This window comes from Sylvia atricapilla, chromosome 4, assembly GCF_009819655.1.
Source record: "Sylvia atricapilla isolate bSylAtr1 chromosome 4, bSylAtr1.pri, whole genome shotgun sequence".
NCBI classification, from domain to species: domain Eukaryota; kingdom Metazoa; phylum Chordata; class Aves; order Passeriformes; family Sylviidae; genus Sylvia; species Sylvia atricapilla.
This window is the reverse complement of record NC_089143.1, coordinates 26,598,716-26,617,993: the sequence shown is the minus strand read 5'-3', so window position 1 is coordinate 26,617,993 and position 19,278 is coordinate 26,598,716. Positions and strand designations below refer to the sequence as shown.

The window sequence follows — 19,278 nt, the reverse complement described above, 5'->3', positions numbered from 1 at the left end:
CAGCCTAGGATGAGTGTACACTGCCCAGGGGCTGAGCAGGGTCCTTGCCCTGCAGCTGCTGTACTGTCCCACTCAGATCAGGTCATTAGCAGGGTCAAGGTCAGACATAAATTGGGACATTTGGTTTGGGGGGGATTTGGGAGACTTGCAGGGAAGTGACTGGATGAGGCTGTGAAAGGAAACCTGGGTGTTTGAGTCTGTCTTCTGAAATGGACCTTGCTAGAACTTGAAAAATACGCTTTTGTTGCTTTCTGCTTTTTGTGCAATTGTATGCAACATTCATTTTCTGCATTCTTCTCACACTACCGACGGAGAAATTAATTTAAGGTTTTGAGCTTGGGGTTCTGCCCTCCCTGGAAGCAGCCATGAATATTCATAACATTTGATATGCTCTTAACATAGAGTTGTCCCAAAGGTGAGATGCTTTGTGTGCTGTATTGTCCTCAGTGTATTGAGGTAGGTTTTGAACCACACCTCATACCCAGAAGAGTCTTAGATAATCGAAGCTTTTCAGGAAAGGGGAAAAAAAGTCATAGTTTTGTCGTTGTTCTTTATGTTAGATGGTAATTTAAATAGAAATTGGCAAATTCCTTATGTGCAGCTGTGTATTTGTTTAATAGCTAAGACTAAAATACAAATTGTCAATTGCAAAAGAGTTTTATCGCATAAAATATTGTAATAGGATAATTCTGGTTAGAAATAGAGATGTGATTCCCTAGGGTTTCTGAAGGAAACTTTTGTGCCCATTGAAGAAGGCTTTGGTTTATTAGCCTAGGTGGGGTGAATGAAGAGTGTAGCTTTAAATGGAGGTGCTGTTGTAAGAGATTTTGCTGTTGTGAATCCCCTCAGGTATTAGTGTTGTAAAGAGTGTAAAAAAAAAAAGAACAGATGACAGAATGTTGCATATGAAAATGAATGGAGCTGAAGTAACACTTATATGCTTTGTTAAAAAAAATAAAAAATGCTTACAGTTGTGTGACTGATTCCTTGGGCTGTGAACATGCCAAAATTTGGAAACAATACACTGTTTGTGTTAAAAATTTTCTAATTCAAATTTATAAAAAGAGCTTGGAAAGCAAACAAATAACATGCATGCAAGTGTTGAAATAAAAGATTTTGAGGAGTATTCTAACCTGGTGTCCCCAAAGAAGAGCCGACAGCCCCTGTTAGATTGATGTACTGTTTAATATTCCAAGCACATCTGTCACTAAGCATTGCAGAATTGCTGTGCTCACATTAAGTGATCAGCAAAAACCTTTCTTCCTGTGGCTTCTGAAGTTTATTCAAAGGGAAACTGAAAAGCAGAGGGAAATCCCTTCAAGTACAATTGGAAAGAGATGGGATTTCCCTGGGTTGATTTGATGCTTTTTTGAACAAACTTGGACGTTAAAAAGGAAAACTTGACTTTTTTTTTTTTTTAATTAGGCATTGTTATTGTGGTCTGTCAAGTAATGCTTTTGAAACATCTTTATCCAACATTTGTAGTACTCTAACATGAATATATGGTCTGTAAACTTCTGACTTGAAAAGTGTGTTAGTTCTCGCTCTTTAAAATGCCTGTAACTCATTAGATGTACTCAGGGAGTTTTTTCCCCTCTGTGTTTTACTGGTAGTGTGTCAAAGGGAAGTACACGCCTCCTGGTACGTGTGGTATGGAGTCATGCCCATACAGCACTTTTGGGCACAGCTCTGAAATATGACAGGAGGGAAAACGGAACAAAAAAGCTAAGTTCAGTGTGAATTCCAAGTGGGACTGCACTCTTCTAAATTAGGTGCCTGCCATATGATGTACTGTGTTTATTTATCATTCAGGTAGCTGAATAAAATTTATTTAAAAGCAGTTGATGGCAAGATTCTTGTAGGCATTTTAATTCTGGAAGGATGTTCTTCAAAATGAAAGAAAATACCAGAAAGGAGATTCCATGTATTGAGAATGGTTACACTTCAGATTAGACAAATTATCTGTCATTGCATCCATTTTTGAGGATTAATTTTATAGCTCTTTATTAAAGCCAGCTGGTTTGACATGGGTAAGGATAAGCCCTTGGCAGGATGTGTTCACAGGCAGTGGTGTTTTACCATAAATAGGCCCAGCAGGCAAGCCTTGCGTTACACGGATTATTGCAGATTATGTGACATCTTCTGGCATTTCACATGTATGATGACAAAAGGTGCAAAACTCCTGCTTTGTTTCGAGGCAGTGTGAAACAATCCAGATGTACCATTTCTGATCTCAGTGATGATTCTGAGTGGGATGGGAGATACCTCTGTTTTCTGCCCTTGCAGATGCTGTACAAAGTGTTAAGGTTTGATACGAGCATTCCCATTAGGAAGGAGGAGGCCACCTTACACCAGCTGCTTCACATCTGCTCTCATGGCGTGTTTATCTTGTTCTAGGGCGTGTTGGGCAAGCAGTAGCACTACGTGCCAAAGCCTTTGGCTTCAGTGTGATTTTCTATGACCCATACCTTTCGGATGGCATGGAGCGTGCTCTGGGACTGCAGCGGGTGAGCACTTTGCAGGACCTGCTGTTCCACAGTGACTGTGTTACCCTGCACTGCAACTTGAATGAACACAATCATCATCTTATTAATGACTTCACCATAAAGCAGGTAATAATCTCTGTGGGTGCCCTCCACACCAGTGCTGTTTGCCAACTCTATATTGCATTTATTTCTGTAAATAGGCAGATTTTCATTTGATAGAAGTCTTTCTGTTTTCCTGCTCTAAGAGCAAACAGGTCTGTAATGGGTTAGGAACTAGCTGGTTGCTTATGAATTGTTGCTTTTACTGTCTTTTTGGCTCAGTAACATTGCATTTGTGGAAATAATTTGCTCTTCTTAATATCGCTCAGACAATGAAGTGGCATTGATGTAAAAGCACTTTCTCTATGTCTTGTAGTAGCTTCTTCCTTTTCATGTTTTTTCAGGTAGCAATTCTGCTTTTCACTGTTGTCGCTCAGTTTGAGTTCCTTCGATGCAATTGAAGGATTATGACTAAATGGCTCCCCCCTGTGCTCAGTCCCGATGCTCGCAGAGCATTTCAAGGATGGAGCTCATACACAGCATTGGGAAAGATAATGTTTCTTGGAATTAGTACTAACTTCTCCCTAAGGTTGTAGGTAACACATAAAATAATTTCAAAATCTGGGTGCAGTAACTGCTCCGTTACCGACAAATTTGATACTAGAAGCCAGACACTTCATAAAAAAGTTTGACTCCGGTTTTAATGTAGGTAACAGTCACAAGTAAAACACTGAGACATATGAATGGAGGCAATGTACAGGAAAAAACCCTAAGATTGAATAGTCGATTTGGCTGTTCTTTATATATATATATATATATATATGCACATATATAATGGGTTTATATGTGGGTAACAGTGACAGTAGCGCTCTATTGCAGTAAAATCATTACTTGTCTTCTGAGAACTAATTTGTACCTTCTACTCTTGAACTTTAGAACTGAAGAACTTACTGAACATGTTTCACAGTCATGTAGGATCATGGCAGAAAAATGACAATGCAACACACTTCTTGATTTGAAAGTTTAGGGATTTTGCAAATCCATCGCAAGATAAAATCAGGATTTTGGGATTTAAAACTCTAAAAAATTAAGAAGCTTAAAATGAAATCTGGGAGATCAGAGCTCTGTCACCCTGCCTTTTGTTGTATGGCTGGGTACATTCAGTGCTTATTAATGGTGAGATGTCTTTTCAAGCAGACATCTAGACCCAAAAAGCATCATACTGAATTCTGTGGGACCACTGAGCATTGGTCACTTTATTATACAGCAGTTGTGAAACTGGGGCCAGTTTACCACAGGAAGAGAAGCGTGTTAAACTTTGGAAAAGGCACAGTGCATTAATCAAAGAAACAAGGGAAAGCATGTTAAAACTGAGTCATACGGTTTGAAATTAAATGCCTGTAACAAACTCTGCACTGGAAAGTATCTTGTAAGCATTTAATTTCTATTTGTTATCCTTCATGATCAAAGCAAGGATTAAATAAAGTGTTAGATGATAGTTCTTGCTTTGGGTAGGGGTTTGTGTTGAGACAGACTGGATAGCAAAGTGGATGTGAAACCCATGAAATTGTAGCCCCTCTGACTGCTTGGTTTGTGTAGAACATATTCTGATTTAGGCTGACAGATGTTGGAGTTGGCTTAAGAATTTCTACAGAGCATTGCGTATCATTTTTGTCTCATATTGTATGCTCATGTAATAACCAGTTTTTAAACAAAGTGCAGAGAAGTATGGTGCATCTCATTTCACTGAAGTTGCACCCTGAATTTTCTTGAGTCTGAAATGACATAAACTCAAAATATCTTTGAAAATTTGGTGTCTGTCTTCTCTTAGGTAACTTTTCTAGTGAATTAAACCATTATTCTATACAGTTATCCTGCTTGTCCTTGTAGTCCCAGAGTAGCTCAGAGAAGTGTTTCAATGAACTTGCGGTATTCAGATGCTCTTAAGAGATTGAGGTCATCTTTAGTCATACAGATTTGAGAAAAAAAACTGCAATTCAAACACAATACTTTTATAAAGCAGCTCTGCAGGTTTAGTGTAGGTGAATTTAACAGACGTCAGCAGTTCCAGCTGTGAAGCTCTTTCAAGCTTCCACCCATTGTTAAGGATCATCTCCAGCTGCATCCACCCTGACAGTTTATCATGAGTCACATAATTCATTCCCTCTAGAATGCGTTTATGCAGACATGTTCTGTTTGATTTGAACATGTCCTACTCCTAGTTCTGGAGTTTTGTAAAGAGTTCTAAAAAATTTTAACAGGGTTCACTTTCAGTAAAATTTTCACATCCTTCAGAGGGCCTGTAAATACACCAGGCTGTACTTACAACCCAAATTACCAGTTTGCACAGAAATGGGAAGGGTGTATGAACTTCCTCGAGCCTTTATTGTGTGTTTGCACAGCTGTGAGTGGCTTTTGGGTGAGCTGGTTTTGGTACAGTTCCTACCAGTGACCAAGGACTGGAGATGCAGTGATTGTTCCCATAAGGAATCTCTTCTTGTTACCAGAACAGCCTAACATCCTGCCCCAGTTTCTGTGCTGTTCTGATTCCCAAGTTAATTACATAAAGCTGAGAGAAGCATCCTTTAGTTCTGCTCCTGTAAGTGGAGTTTGGTTTTGCTGTATAGACCAACGGATGGTTCTCCTGTAGGCCCAGGAGTCTGCAAATGGAGAGAGGCAGGGCCACATTAAACCTAGAGACCTGGCCAGGAAAATACAGTGGGTTTTTTCTTTATAAAACACTGCAAGCATGGGCATATTGATATTCCCTATGACCTCATTAAAAAAAAACAACAACAAACTGACTTACTCAGACCTCCTTGTTGTAGATGGATTTGGCATTTCGAATCAGTATTTGGGTGTAAGGGTCCATTTACCTAAGGTTTAGTTTGATGTGTAGGTTTCATGAAATTGAGTTGGTGTCAAGATGTTGGGGTTTGCTTATTTTTATGGCGAGAGACAGTGTCAGTACAAAATGAGATTTTCATTATTCATCTTCACCGTGGTTCCTGCTCTTCATACACTTTCCTTCATGCACAGAGATGTTTGAGACATCTGTCAAAGATGAAATACCAGGGTGGCTGGAAGGAGGATGTTGTGATTTATGTCTATTTCAGTACCATTTCTCTTATATAAGTTATTTAAACCACCACTTTGTTTTCAAGTTGTGAATGTATTAGAGTGTAAATTCTTGTAGTTCTCCCCATACTGGTTGCAGTGTCATCTACAATGCTAATCTGCACTATGCACAGCACAGCTTCTCTCCTGGGCACACAGCATTCTCAACCAAATTCATTTTCATGCCTTTTAATTGAATAATAGAAGAATTCTTTAGACCTTTATTTGAAAAGTCTCAGAGGGGAGGAGGAAGCTGATGTAACAAAAATAAATAATACATACATCTACTGTGTTTTGGCAGCTAAAGGGAAGAGTGTTTGAAAATCCAAAAGCATTGATTTTTCTGAAAAATTCATGTAGGCTTTTATTTGTGTGAAAGTTGAAAGCCACAAAATATGAATTTGTTTAAGAATGTGCTGTAGTTTCTGTCTCATGCAATTTCACAGTGAAATAAAAAGGCATAAAATGATCTGTCACTTTCATATGCACAGTTGTATCTTTTGATCATGTTACTGCACAATATCTGAAACAACGCTTCTATTAAAAGACACTACTTACAAGAAACAAAAGGTTATTAAGTGCTGTGAAATAGCATTTTATGTTAGAAGCATCACATTTGGTGGTACTTTCCAGTGGAGAGGGAAGACAACTGTTACAGTTTAAACCAGCTGAATAGCCTTCGTTATAATGGATGCTTCTTTTGAGTAAAAACTAATGCCACGACGATTTTATTTCATTTATTTTTATTTCATCATTCTTGTTTTTAACTTTCCCTAGATGAGACAAGGGGCTTTCCTGGTCAACACAGCTCGAGGTGGGTTAGTAGACGAAAAAGCACTTGCACAGGCCCTGAAGGAAGGAAGGATACGAGGGGCAGCCTTAGATGTACATGAGTCAGAACCATTCAGGTGCTTTTCCTTTTCTTTTCTTTTTATTTTGTTCACTTTCTTATTTTTAAGTCTTAGTGCATGATACAATCAACAGCAACAAGTAAATTGAGTTTTCCGTTCATTTGGTAGCTAAATACTCCTTAGCAAAGCAGCATGAATCTGTGCAGCACTGGACTAATGCAAATGTAGATGGAGCTTGTATATGCAGTTAGAAGTGAAAAAAGTGACATCCAAGATTTAATCCCTTGAATAGAAAAATAAACTAACAGTGGGTTTATGTAGTAGAAATAGCAGGAACCTGAGTTCAAATGGTGGGCATGGCTTTGGCCATGGCTTTAAGGGGAGTGCACCTTTGCCACTGATGCAGCTCTGGAGACAACTGATGTCTGAACAGTCTTTCAAAGGCAAGGAGTTGAGATGTGTGAGAAGTAACTGCTTTTTGGCACCTTTCTGAAGGAAAAGACATTTGTCCAGATTGCCTCTGCTGGAAAGCTGTAAGTGTGTAAGAGGTTGCAAAAGAAACTTCAGGAAAGCTGTCAGAGTGCAGGTTTTGTGTTGTTTTACCCTTTATAAGGGCAGTAGTAACTCTGCAGTCAGTAGCAGGGCTGGTAGCACAAGCCTGAGTTTTTGAGTGACTGACAGTCCAGTGTTTCAAATAGAAATGTATCACTCCCCTAAGTGGCATTGGCATTGAGATATCAGCACTCCTAATCAAAATGAGCCTTTTTCATATGTCCTTGAGTCTTGAGAACAGACTGCTGTAGCTTAGTCCTTGCATGTGACAAGCCTTTTTCAAACTGGGCAGGGAAAAATGTTATTTTTAGCTGGAACAATCCACATAAGTTTTTGAAGAAGAACACATTCAGGGCAGGTTGTAAAAAATTGGAGGGAGGACAGTATCTCTCCTTCCAGCTTGAGGATTTGAAAAAAGAGAGTAATACCCTTTTAGTCAGAATTTTTCTATCTACTGAGGCACAGTGCCACATCACAAATATTTAATTTTATTTATGCATACCCTGGATTCATTTACTCCTAAACGCAGTCATTGCAATGCAGTGATGCTGTGCAAAGCCAGAGTGTAGCAGCTCAAGGGACGTGCAGCTACTTACATTCCTCCCAGTTCCTATCTGGGATCTGCACAAGCAGCCCATTGCACCTCTCGAAGCCCCGTTTACTGCATGGAGATGCCATGTGCAGAGATTCAGTTGCAGGATTACAGCCACAGTTTCCTTTGGGTTCTGTGCTGCATGTCTGTCTGATCACAGCATGCAACTCTTTATTCAAGAGTTTTGCCAGATTTTTTGATGTTTATTGAACTACAGATGAAATCTATCATTTTATTATTATTAAAACCGGAAATAAATAGGAGGAGCAAGTTTCCATTATTTTCACTTTCTCTACTTTGTATCTGTGATAACACTTCTACACAGATTCATTGCTTTCTCTGAAAAACAATCTGTAAAGTAAATTTCCTTCTTTCTGTGGAGTTTCTGTGAAGGAATGGAAAAGAAAAAATAGCTAAAAATTCAAGAAAAAAAAAACCCTGAGTTATCCAAAAGGCATAGAGGCTGCTGATGGACACACTTCTGATTTAGAAATAAGATTTTTTTTCTTTCAATTATTAGATGCCGTACTGGCGGAAGGAAGAGCTTTGTTAGTTAATGCAATAAAAGTAAAATTGTGAAGAACTGGACAAATGGATTGGCAGCCTAAATTAATTTGGGTTTTCCTTTATGCGTTTCTGCTCCAGAACTGGAGTGGCAGTGGCTGTAGTTAAAATAAGTGCATTGGACAGAAGCTAATGTTGCTGCTATACTTGAATTCCACCCTTTAAGTCTATAAAAAGTGATTGTTGCTTATTTATACCCCAAATAGTACATGGAATTAATAGGCAGAATTATAAACAAACTCATAAAAAAAGATAAGAAGCAATTCTTTAGTGCTGTAGAAATTAATCTGTGTATGTACAAATCCATCTGGATTCCCCACCTTGCTTTCCCCTTGCCCCACAATATTTTTTGTCATTTGATCTTGTTTTAAATTTTCATTTAGCTTTAGTCAGGGCCCCTTGAAGGATGCACCAAACCTGATCTGTACCCCACATGCAGCCTGGTATAGTGAACAAGCCTCAATTGAGATGCGGGAGGAAGCAGCACGGGAGATCCGAAGGGCGATCACAGGTACTGACTCACATTATTATTATTAGCTCCTTCCCTGTGTAGTTCTTTTTAAGAAACCTGTTTCTTCAGCCTTGAAAGATGCTGAAAAAAAGCAGCCTTGGGTTTTGTTTCTAATATTTAGAACACAGAAATCAGCAAATGCCCACTAAATCTGTTCTCAGAATTGGAGCAATAATTTTTGGGGTTGTTTGCAGTTACGAAGGGAAGGTGGGCATTGCAAAATAAATACTTTTTTCATGTAAAGGAAATATATTTATATGTGAAAAATCATCTGCTTTTTTCTTTGTTACGTATAACTGTTACCCATTTGATGGGTTTGACTGCAAGACCTCCTGGTATTGCTGGTATCTTCCTCAGCTTTTCTTAGACACTCCCTTATACTTGTCATGAGCAGTTCTCTACGTAAAGTTTTCAGTGTTTTGTTGGGAGGTTATTCTGTTTTAGATGTTCCCCTCTTTAAAGCCTTGCTAAAGAAGTCTGGCATTTTAAAGGGCAGAGTGTCTTTGTTATATAACTGCCATGTAATTGTAAACTGCTCACATAAGAGAAAACAGCTATGTCTCGAGCATGCAGTGCTAATAAGTAAAATGAGAGGACCGAGCCATTTGGCATGGGTTTGAATCCCTTGTAGCCTAAAATAAAAGGAAGGATTTTCATACTGGAAAATGATTCATTAAGCACTAATGTTTTCTCTTTAGTTGGACTTTGCTGTGTCCCCCTTGGCGGTATCGTCTGAATGCTCTGCAGACACGCAGGGCCATCTGTGTCACCTTGAGAGTAGTTCAGTGCCAACACATTGCTGTGTTACGCAAAAAGCACTGGCAGTAGCCTTCTCTCTGGCTTGTGCTTAGAGAGGCTGGGCAATTTAGTTTCATTTATAGCCTGTGCAGAAAGAAGATTCTCTTCTGGATGCTAATTAAAGGCACCTCCTAAACTCCTCATCTGAATTGTCCTTTATTGGATAATTTCACTCTGTTTTAGAGGTGACCTGAAGAGCCTGACTATCCCTTAGCTGGAACTGGACCTTGTGGCTGTACTCCAAAACTCCAGTGGTACATTTGTTAGGGTGTTCACTAACTGTTGCCTGCTCCCAGATAGCTCTGGGGGAGATTGCACAAACCAACATCCAATGTGCAAATCGGTATAATAGGCTATGGTCTGAAAACTAAAGAAAAGCCATCTATCCAGAGCTAGTTTTATGTTAAATTTGTGCAGCAGCCCAAGCATATGTGCCTAGGAAGGCAGACCTAGTGTTCCTTCAAGTGTGTGATGGTGCTCTCAGCGATCTGGATCATTGATTTGTATCGAAGCTGTCAGCACTTCAGTGTTTGCATATGGTTTTTAGTAAGATCAAACTGAGACCAGCGTTAAGGAGGTGAGAATGACATTAAATTGCAGTGAAACAAAAATGTAGGAAAGATACAGGAAATGTGGGATAAAGCTGGATATATGAAAACCATAGGGGAGCACAAAGAAGAGAGGGTGTAGAGAGGGAGAATAATTGGAAAAATGTGTGAAGTGTAGGAATGGCGGCTATGACTACCATCTGACAATAAAAGATGTTGTATTTCTGCCGTTGTTTAAAAGTCAATGATGTTGTGATGTGTAAAATAGAAATAATCAGCAGAGATTAAATACCTTTAAATATATTTTTAAACTTGAAAGCATTCCAAGTATGAAATAAGGAGGACCACTGGAATGGAAGTAAGAGGAAGGCAAGCATGGCAAGTGAAAAGATCATTATAAGTTTAAAATAAAAAAAAATATATACTGAGTTTTGAGGGGAGACTAGTAGAACATGCCTACAGAAGTTAGCAAAATTAAGAACAAGGGAGGCAAAGAGGAAGACAGGATTGAGAAGGATAAACATCAGGAGAAAGATACTGTTCAGATTTGTAGACAGTTCTGGCAGAAGTTTAGATGGATGTATATTTCAGCTGTATTTTGAAGATGTTTTCTAGATGGTTGGAATTCCCCTATAGTGGGGCATGAACCTCACCTTGTTCAGTCCTGGGCTAAAAGCCCTTCCAGCTTGTGCACAGGTTCAGGGATGTCAGCTAAAGTCATGGAGTAACACATAATTGATGATGTCCATTGCACGAGAAGCAGTTTTGTGGAAAGGCTTTTTTACGGCCCCATTGTGGCCAGGCTGATGGATAGAAAGAGCAGGCAAAGATAGTGAAGTCCTTAATCAAATTTCAGTAGGAAGCTGGAGACAAAAGGCTGAATTCTTTAATGATGGAGCATAGTCAGTTTTTGAAAGGGTTTTTGGAGTACCATTGCTGGCAGTGACAGGGGTGGACTCAAAATTACCTCTTTCTGCCCCTCTCTGTGCAAATGCACTGTAAGATTGAACTTCAGTGAAGACTCACTAAAACAGTTGTCAGAAAAAACACATGCTCCATTGATCTGTCTCCTGTTAAAATAGGTGGAATCGTTTCTATTGCTGTGTTGGATCTGCTCATGTCATTTGTTGCAGGACTGAAGATAGTTCTGCAGAAGACAGTCACAGGCTTGTCCAGTATGTGCTGAATCAGGTTGACAGATTTTCCTGTCTTAAAACTTCAGAGGTTAAGGAAAGGTTTTTAAGAAATGAAGAAAGGAAATAGTGGTGTATTTTCATTTTATGTAGTGATGAAAGGCATGGCTGAGGATTAATACATTGCAGTAAATAAAAGTGAAGAGCAGTTTAGATAAAAGAGGGAAAGTTCAGGAGGATGGGCAAATAAGTCTTGGTTATATTCAGGTTTATTGCACAATTCCATTCAGAATTCTATATTTTTTATTAAGTGTTTCTAATTGCTGTGATAGGTGGAAGGGAAAGAAGGAAAGTGATGTTAAGGACAGAAAGCAAGGGGCTACACTACTGAATTTGATTGGTAGCCATGCTCCATATCCAAATTACAGCTTAGAAAGATGAATCTTACTGATTTTGGGTTTACTGAGACCCTGTATACAAGGAATAAAGAGAGACAGGGAAATCAAAATTAAACAGAGCAATTCAGCCATTATTACCTAAGTCCCAGGCAAAAGGCTACAGCATGGATCAGAAACAAGCTCTTAGTGTCATTTTATGTATTGATTTAAATGCACAAATATTTTTAAGTATTTTTAACATAGACATGCTGAGATTACAAGGCACACAATTCTTACACATTTTTATTTCCTCTTTCTCACTTCAACTTAGGTCGTATTCCAGACAGTCTGAAAAACTGTGTTAACAAAGATCACTTGACTGCAGCTACACATTGGGCCAGCATGGACCCTGGAGTTGTTCATCCAGAGCTTAATGGTGCTGCATACAGGTAAGTGTGCTGAAGAGGTAGAAAAAATATCTCCATAATTCATTGTGGTATTCAAGAATCTATAAAAGACCTTCCTATTAATGATTGAAGTGCTTTTGCATTACACAACAGCTATATTGTTTTTGTAACTGTCACGTTCAGGAGAATAATCTTGTTTTGTTAGTTGATGTCAGTCATGCTGTGTCTAACTCTGAATCCTCTTACAGTCTTTTTTGTTAGGTTAGTGTGTGAGCAGTATATACATTTGTTTGTATATTCAAGTAAAACAATTGTAGTCATCTCCAGTGCAAGTTTTATGTTCCTTTGCTGAAGGTAATGATGCAGCTGGAAGTTACAGAAAGACTTTCAGTACTAAACTTATGTTGTTTTGTGGCCTCCAGACACGAGAGAGAACAAGTAACTCAGTGCTGAAAACAGTGAAACGGCCCGTGGTGATTATAAAAATACGTTTAAAATAGCTTTTTCTAAATTATATGTTTAATTTTTAAGCAGAAGCATTTGAGAGACTTGATCTATGTATTCTCAGTCAACTGTGAAAGCAGGTCTTAATAATTAATAGAAAGGGGCAATTCTTTACATCTAATATGCACATTCCTTAGTTGTTTTGTTTGCTCAAGAGTCTTTCTCTGTCCCTTTATCCCTAGCAGCTATTCTAGCAGATTCTTCCTAGTAGCCAGCTTACGACAATTTTTATTTATGAAAAACACCTGCAGTTTTTGTATTTTCCAGTCTGATATTTACATATAAGTAGGATGAATGTGGTAGAAAGCTAGAATTGCCTGCTTCCCTCAGTGCCGTGAGGAAAGGGGCAGTGCAGTCCTCTCACTATTTTGTCATACCCCGTTATCCTAGTCTTTCCACTGTCCTTCATGCATCTGCTTTACCTTTGTTCTTCAGGAGGACTCCCCATACTTCAGTAGAGGGGGGATTCCTGATTTTGTGTCATTCTGCATGGGAACCCATCTGTGCCCTGCTGAGAAGTGAGGCAAAGTTATCCTGTCCCAATGACTTGGAACAATCCCATCAGAAGGGGAGTCAGGGATGAGTGTCACCACCCTCTGCCACAATCTCCTCATCAGGAGCCATAAGTGCACCAAGGGAAAAGAATAACTTGGATTTGGTGATCGTATCACTTGAAGATGTTTATTTCTGGTAGTATACCCATAGCCCTAAATATCTAAGAAGGGTGTTTTTATTTGCTTAAATGAGAAGCTCGGGCACACATGTTCTCCTCCAAACAGCATCTGGTTTCATGGACTTCAGTTTGGAGTAGTGAGGGTATGGCTCGGTGTAATTGGGGCTTAAAGGCAGGTGTTGCTGGATAGGAGGTAATAACTCCAACCCTGTCGTGGCAGTTAAAAACAGGGGTCCATGCCCAAATAAAATAGAGGTTTTTGTTCTCGTTTTGGGGGTCACAAGTCCAGCAGAAGCAGGCTTTGCAACCAGAAATTAATTTTAACTTAGGAATGTTTGGGGAAGTTAATGATTTACAGGGTAAAGAACATATGTATTCAATTTAAGCAGGATAAACACAGAACTGAGTGGCTTTTTAAGACATAGTTTCAGTCCTTTCTCTTGATAAAGAAAATTTATTGTAAAATTCTGATTTACTTATTTTCAAATGCAAAATAAAACTAATATTAGGAATTTTGAGGCAGGAGTTAATAGTTATACAATAAATGTTGAAAGATTTTTGGAGGGGCAATAGAATAGTGTTTGAATGTGGGTAAAGGCAGTTACTACTGTGTGAAGTGCAAAATACGCATCACTTGAAGCTCAGGTTTTATGAAGAAACTGGTTTCAATAGCAGTGTTTGCTGATGCTTAATTCCTGCCTGGATTAAGTACAGCATTTGAATTGATTGTTCAAACCAATTTTTTCTGTCTTTTCTTGCAATCTAAGGTTATGTTGAGCTAAGTGAGTTCTGGAGTCTTTCACAGAGAATATGGTGTTTCAGATGTGCTAATAACTGTATCATAATCATGTAATTGCATTAGAAGATAAGACCTGGGATAATACTTTATATGTTAAAAAATGCAGATATCTCTTTTGGTGAACTAAAACTAATGAGGCTGTTTTATTTTGGATCTATAATTCACTTGTATTTTGATGTAGGACAGAAATCTCAAATTATCAGATAGTATCACAAGCCAGGAACACTGAGCATTAGTCAGCAGATTGTAATCTAGATCATCTGAATATCATCGTTCTGGGGAAAACAGAACCATTTTCTGTGTGAAATGCAAGACACCCTGTCAGCACTAAAGGTTATGCAAACAGTACCTATCCCAAGAGTAAAGATCAACAATACTCCTGAGAAAGAGTTATTTGTAGTGGTCTTGGTGAAGCAATATAACGTACCCTGATCTTACGTTATTGCTGTGCATTTGTTACCAAGATGCCTGTGAAATAACCCCCTGCCATTTCCTGTGTCACAGAGCAGGCAGGTCATAGGCACAGAGAAATTCAACAGCCAGTAATAGTGGTTTTACCATCTGTAGACATTTCCACACGTCTTTTGCCTCATAATGGGTAGAGGATAAGGCTGGATATGGCTCCGAGCAACCTGGTCCAATGGAACCAGCAACCTCTATCCCTGCCCATGGCACAGAGTTGGAATGAGATGATCTTTATGATGGGCCCTTCATCCCAAACCATTTCATGATTCTGTGAATACCTAAGTACTGAAGAGATACTTGGATGAGAATAGCTGGGTGTTGGTAATTCAGGAGTTATTTCATGTTGAGGCATTTCACTGGTGATTTTCACACTCAGTGCATGGTAACAGAGTGCACTTAAAAATTGAACCTCTTCTAGGACAGACTTTCTTTTGAACAAAGCTTAACATAGTGAGTTCAAGGTACTTCTGCAGTTTAAAAGATAGACAAGAGTAAAGTAGAAATTAAAGTTACCCATCTGTTGTATTGAGAGGGCTACTGTATTTTTCATCCTACATGGGGGGAAGAGAATGGAAGAGTATGAATTAACAGAAGAGGTATAACTGATTGCTTACTTCAGCTTTCACAAAAATCTGGTTCAGTTGACATTTTACCTGGAAAACGTTGCAACTTACTAATGCCAGAAGAGGAACATAGAGGGGAACTTCAATAAGAGCTGGAGAGGATGTATTTTCCAGTTAAGAACAGAGAAAAAGGAAAGACTAGAATTCTAAGCAATAAATAGCAGAAAAAGGGAAAGTTCTATAGAATACATAGGCTCATGGGTAGAGGCTTGAATTTATATGCCCTTTCAGAGACAGAATTTAAGCAACACTTAAAACAGAAATTACAAGAAGAGGATTGCGCAAAATAGGGTTAGGAGTTACCAAGTAAAATGCAGTTTCTGGAGGAACAGTATGGTATCTCAATATATTGGCAGCTGCTGCCACTGTGTCGGTTTAAGACAAGAAAAACAATTGTATGGCCTCTGGACATTACTAAAAGTCTGTAAAAAGCCTCCAGCTGAGGTGAGGTGCTCACAGATAGAACCCTACTGGTTATAACTTGGGGTCCAAGGGAATGTCCTTACATACAGAAAGGATATTTGGGGTCAGAGTGGAATTACAGCCATGCAGTTTGAAATGTTTCATGTGCTCATAAGGTAACTCTTGGTGCTCCTGATTCAGCACTGTCCAGTTTCATGAGGGGAGGCTCAGACTTTTCTTCCTGAGGAAAACACAGTTGCAGAAGTTGTTCTCTCCTTGACTTTTTTCCAGCTCTGGTGTGTTGATATTCAGGGAATAAGTTGTTAAAAAATAGATATTTTGTGTTGAGAACAGCTGCAGTGTTTCCATTTTTAAATGGAAATTTGTATTATGTTGTGTGTTTTGGAAAGCACCTCAAATAACAGAAAAGCTGTTTCAAAATTAAATTTAGGTGAAACAATACTGTCTGACAGTTTTCACAGGAATTGAAGCAAATTTGATTAATAAGATTCAAATGGAGTTACTGAAACAAGCAACTAATTCCATTAGCAACTGCAAATTAATTCCAAGGAACCTCTGTGGAGAGGGAATTAGCATAGGAAGCCCAGTAAATATATGTACAATTGGGAACAAAGTTATCTGGCCTACAGGTGGTGTGATCAGTCACAGATTACAGTCAGTGTTGTGGTATGTAGGAGTCTTTCCCATGATGACCAGACCAGTGTGTGGTGTCCCTGTTGTCCCTGTGCCATGTCAGTCCTGCTGAGGCCCCTCTGGATCCATGTTTCCAAAAGCTGTTCCTATGATGTGTCTGTGGTGGAAACAAAAACCCCAAGTCAGTCTGCTTGCATCCAGCTTTTTTTCTCCTGAGTCTTGCCTAAGTTCTGCACTAATTTTCTGCCAGTTTGAGGGAATTGGGTTGAGCAGCGCAAACACATATTACCATGGAAAAGATGCAGAAATGGGATGAAATTCCCTGATGAATTGAGCTCTGGTGAGGAGAAAATCAACAGCAGAATAATGTGATACTTGAAAAAAACTTGACAAGACAAGTGCCTTTTGTCCGGTGTGGTTCTGGGTAAATACTTGGGTAGCAAAAGCTGCAGTGGGTGGTAGTTTTTTGTGTTCAGGCTTTCAAATGGATAATGCCTCACCAGGATGCTTGGGTGGGCAGAGTATAGCAGGAGACAATGAGGGATGAGTGTGCAACTTTATGATGAGGGAGGCAGAGGGTCAGTTGGAAGTTGCCAGCGTGACACAACTTGCAAATAGGTATTTTGACTAAAAAGAAAATACATTTTTACTAAATCCATGTGTAGCTGTTGTTTTTGTAGAGCACTGTGAAATACCAATATTCCATCAATTACATCTGAAGTTTGGGATTGGAATAGTAGATCTGCAAGATTTCTTTAGCCTGATAACATCAGAGCCATCATAAAATCGAGCTGAATCAGAGGGTGATGCTTTTGTTGAGTGCATAAATTATTTAGGCCTCAGTGTTTGTCCAGATAGAGCAAGAAATTTTTAAAACTATCCATAAATTTTGTGTTTGCATTTCTCTTTCTTGCTGTCTGCCTAAAGCACTTGTCCTCTGTGTAACTGGCACTGCTTCTCCTTCAGACAAGTGCAGTGGCAAGCTTGCTGCTGAAAGTTACTCAGGTACTATAGGCTTGAGTCTGTCATGAGTGTGTGGGTGTGATGGCTTTTTGGAGGAGCTGTCAGGAAGCTAACACTGCAAAAATAGTGTAAAGAAATATTTTTCAAACCACAACAATCAATATTTAAAATTCTTACATGAGAATGAAAGAAGAAAAAAAAAGAAGTTGTAGAGAACGTATTGACAGACCCAGCTGGATTACTTCTTGTTGAGGTTATGCTTTGAGAGCAGCAATACTTGAAGGTGGTTTCCTTTGCTGTTACTCCTGCTATTAAATATGAAGAAACAATGTGGCAAACTTTCATGTCTCATTTGGTTAAAATACAGCATCCACTGCTTTATGTAGCGGCATCTGCACGTGGCATCTCACCTGGAGCTGAGCTCCCTGTCTCTTTAACTGGTCTGAAAGCAAAAGAAGCTTCTCTAGCTCTAGAAGGAGGCAGGGTGGGCTCTCTGCTCGGTCTGGTTTTAATGTCTGCTCTGGTTTTCTCCTCCCAGCAGGTATCCCCCGGGTGTTGTGAGCGTGGCTTCCACCGGCATTCCTGCGGCAGTAGAAGGAATAGTCCCCAACCCCATGTCTCTATCACACGGCCTCCCTGCCGTCGCCCACCCGCCCCACGCTCCTTCCCCTGGCCAAACTGTCAAACCAGAAGCTGATAGAGACCACCCCAGCGACCAATTGTAGCCAACAACAGCATTCCCAACATCGGAGACTTCAACTGCAGCGCGTGGAAAATGACACAACACAAAACAAAACCCTGGATTTTGATTAAAGGCAAAACCATGAACTTACAGGAGGAGACAATTATTGGTTTAGAAACTGGTCCAATATACAGTATAAAAGGAAAAAGGTGGGAGACAAAAAGAAGATTTGGAAACATTTTTTCCTCCGTATAAATTGTAGTTTGTCCCTGTCCAGTGGACTGATTCACTGTTTCTGTGTCCTATGGGTTCTTTGTTGAGCAAGAGAAGTTAGTAGTTAATTATATCATGAATGTACTTGTCTGTGTACAGTTTCTAGAACATTAAAAAGGGTTTGTTTGCTTAGCTGTCAACAAGGAAAAACATAAGGGAGGCATTCAACAAACCAATTTTGAGATTAAAAATCCTTTCTTTTATATTTTCAAACATGCCCAAAAATGAGGCAGTTGGCAAACTTCTCAGGACAATGAATTTTTCCCATTTTTCTTTCTACGCCACACAGTGCATTGTTTTTTCTACCTGCTTGTCTTATTTTTTAGAATAATTTAGTAAACAAAAGAAAAACAGTTTCTTCTAATTTTGGCATGAATTCCCTTATTTCAAAATGAAGACAACCTTGCAAAGAGATTTTGAGGAAAAAAAGAGGTTTTGTATAAACGAGCATTGTGCTTTTTGTCACCAGTTAAAGTATATATTATTGGTGGTATCTGGAAAAGGCACTAGACTACTGAAAAGTAGCAGCATTTCATTGCCTACATTGATTCCTTCCTGGTAATGTGGTAGGCTAGCAATATTTTTGGTTAAAATCATGTTTGTGACTGTAACCATTTGTATGAATTATTTTAAAGAAATAAAAATCCCAGACAAATATCATATGTGTAAAAATTTTTATTTCTAGTAACTGTTTATTCAACTTTTATTAGGTTTCTTAGCTGTAATTTTTAAACAGATGCTGTCAAGTATTTCATTTCTAGCTTTACTTTGCTCTCTGTTGTTTGTAATACTGTCTTGGAAGCTTGAAAAATAATAAAAAAAAAATTCTTTCCATACCATTTTTCCCTTTACATTTCGTAAATGTTGATCTTTTTTCCTGTGTTTCTAATGGAGTTTGAAATGGATTTTGATTTGTACACCGGCATCATCAGCTACAATGTGGTAACAGCATTTATGCCACCACTGTGGGCAGAGCAGAGGAGGTACAACAGCAACACAACAACAGCAGTAATAATAATAATAAATGTCTTTTGCCGAAGTCCAACATGAGAAGTGTCTATTGTTTTATTTGCTTCTGTGATGATGGAGGGGTGCAGCAGGATGTAATTGTATTTGCTATATTGAAGGGGTTTGTTTCTTTGAGCACAGGCAGAAGTGTGTTCCAGGCAGGTTAGATTCCGGCTGGATGCCATGCTCACCTTCCCTGTGCTCCTGGGTAATATGTCCTTCATCCCTACAACGTTTTAAAAAAGGACAAAAGTTTA

The 19,278-nt window shown here is 39.0% G+C and overlaps 1 protein-coding gene across 9 annotated transcripts in view; it reads left to right on the top strand.

Annotated features, from left to right (window-relative positions):
• CTBP1 (C-terminal binding protein 1) overlaps positions 1-19,058 on the top strand; it is a 234,961-nt gene extending 215,903 nt beyond the window's left edge. For 8 of the 9 annotated variants that reach the window (XM_066317335.1, XM_066317336.1, XM_066317343.1 and 5 more), the window contains 5 exons: positions 2,398-2,612; positions 6,420-6,550; positions 8,585-8,712; positions 11,900-12,017; positions 17,597-19,058. In XM_066317335.1, the coding sequence (XP_066173432.1) occupies positions 2,398-2,612; positions 6,420-6,550; positions 8,585-8,712; positions 11,900-12,017; positions 17,597-17,783 (779 nt within the window). In that variant the 3' untranslated portion in view covers positions 17,784-19,058. The remainder of the gene's footprint in view (positions 1-2,397; positions 2,613-6,419; positions 6,551-8,584; positions 8,713-11,899; positions 12,018-17,596) is intronic. The other variant, XM_066317337.1, reaches the window with a different exon arrangement.
• The last annotated feature ends 220 nt before the right edge of the window (positions 19,059-19,278 follow it).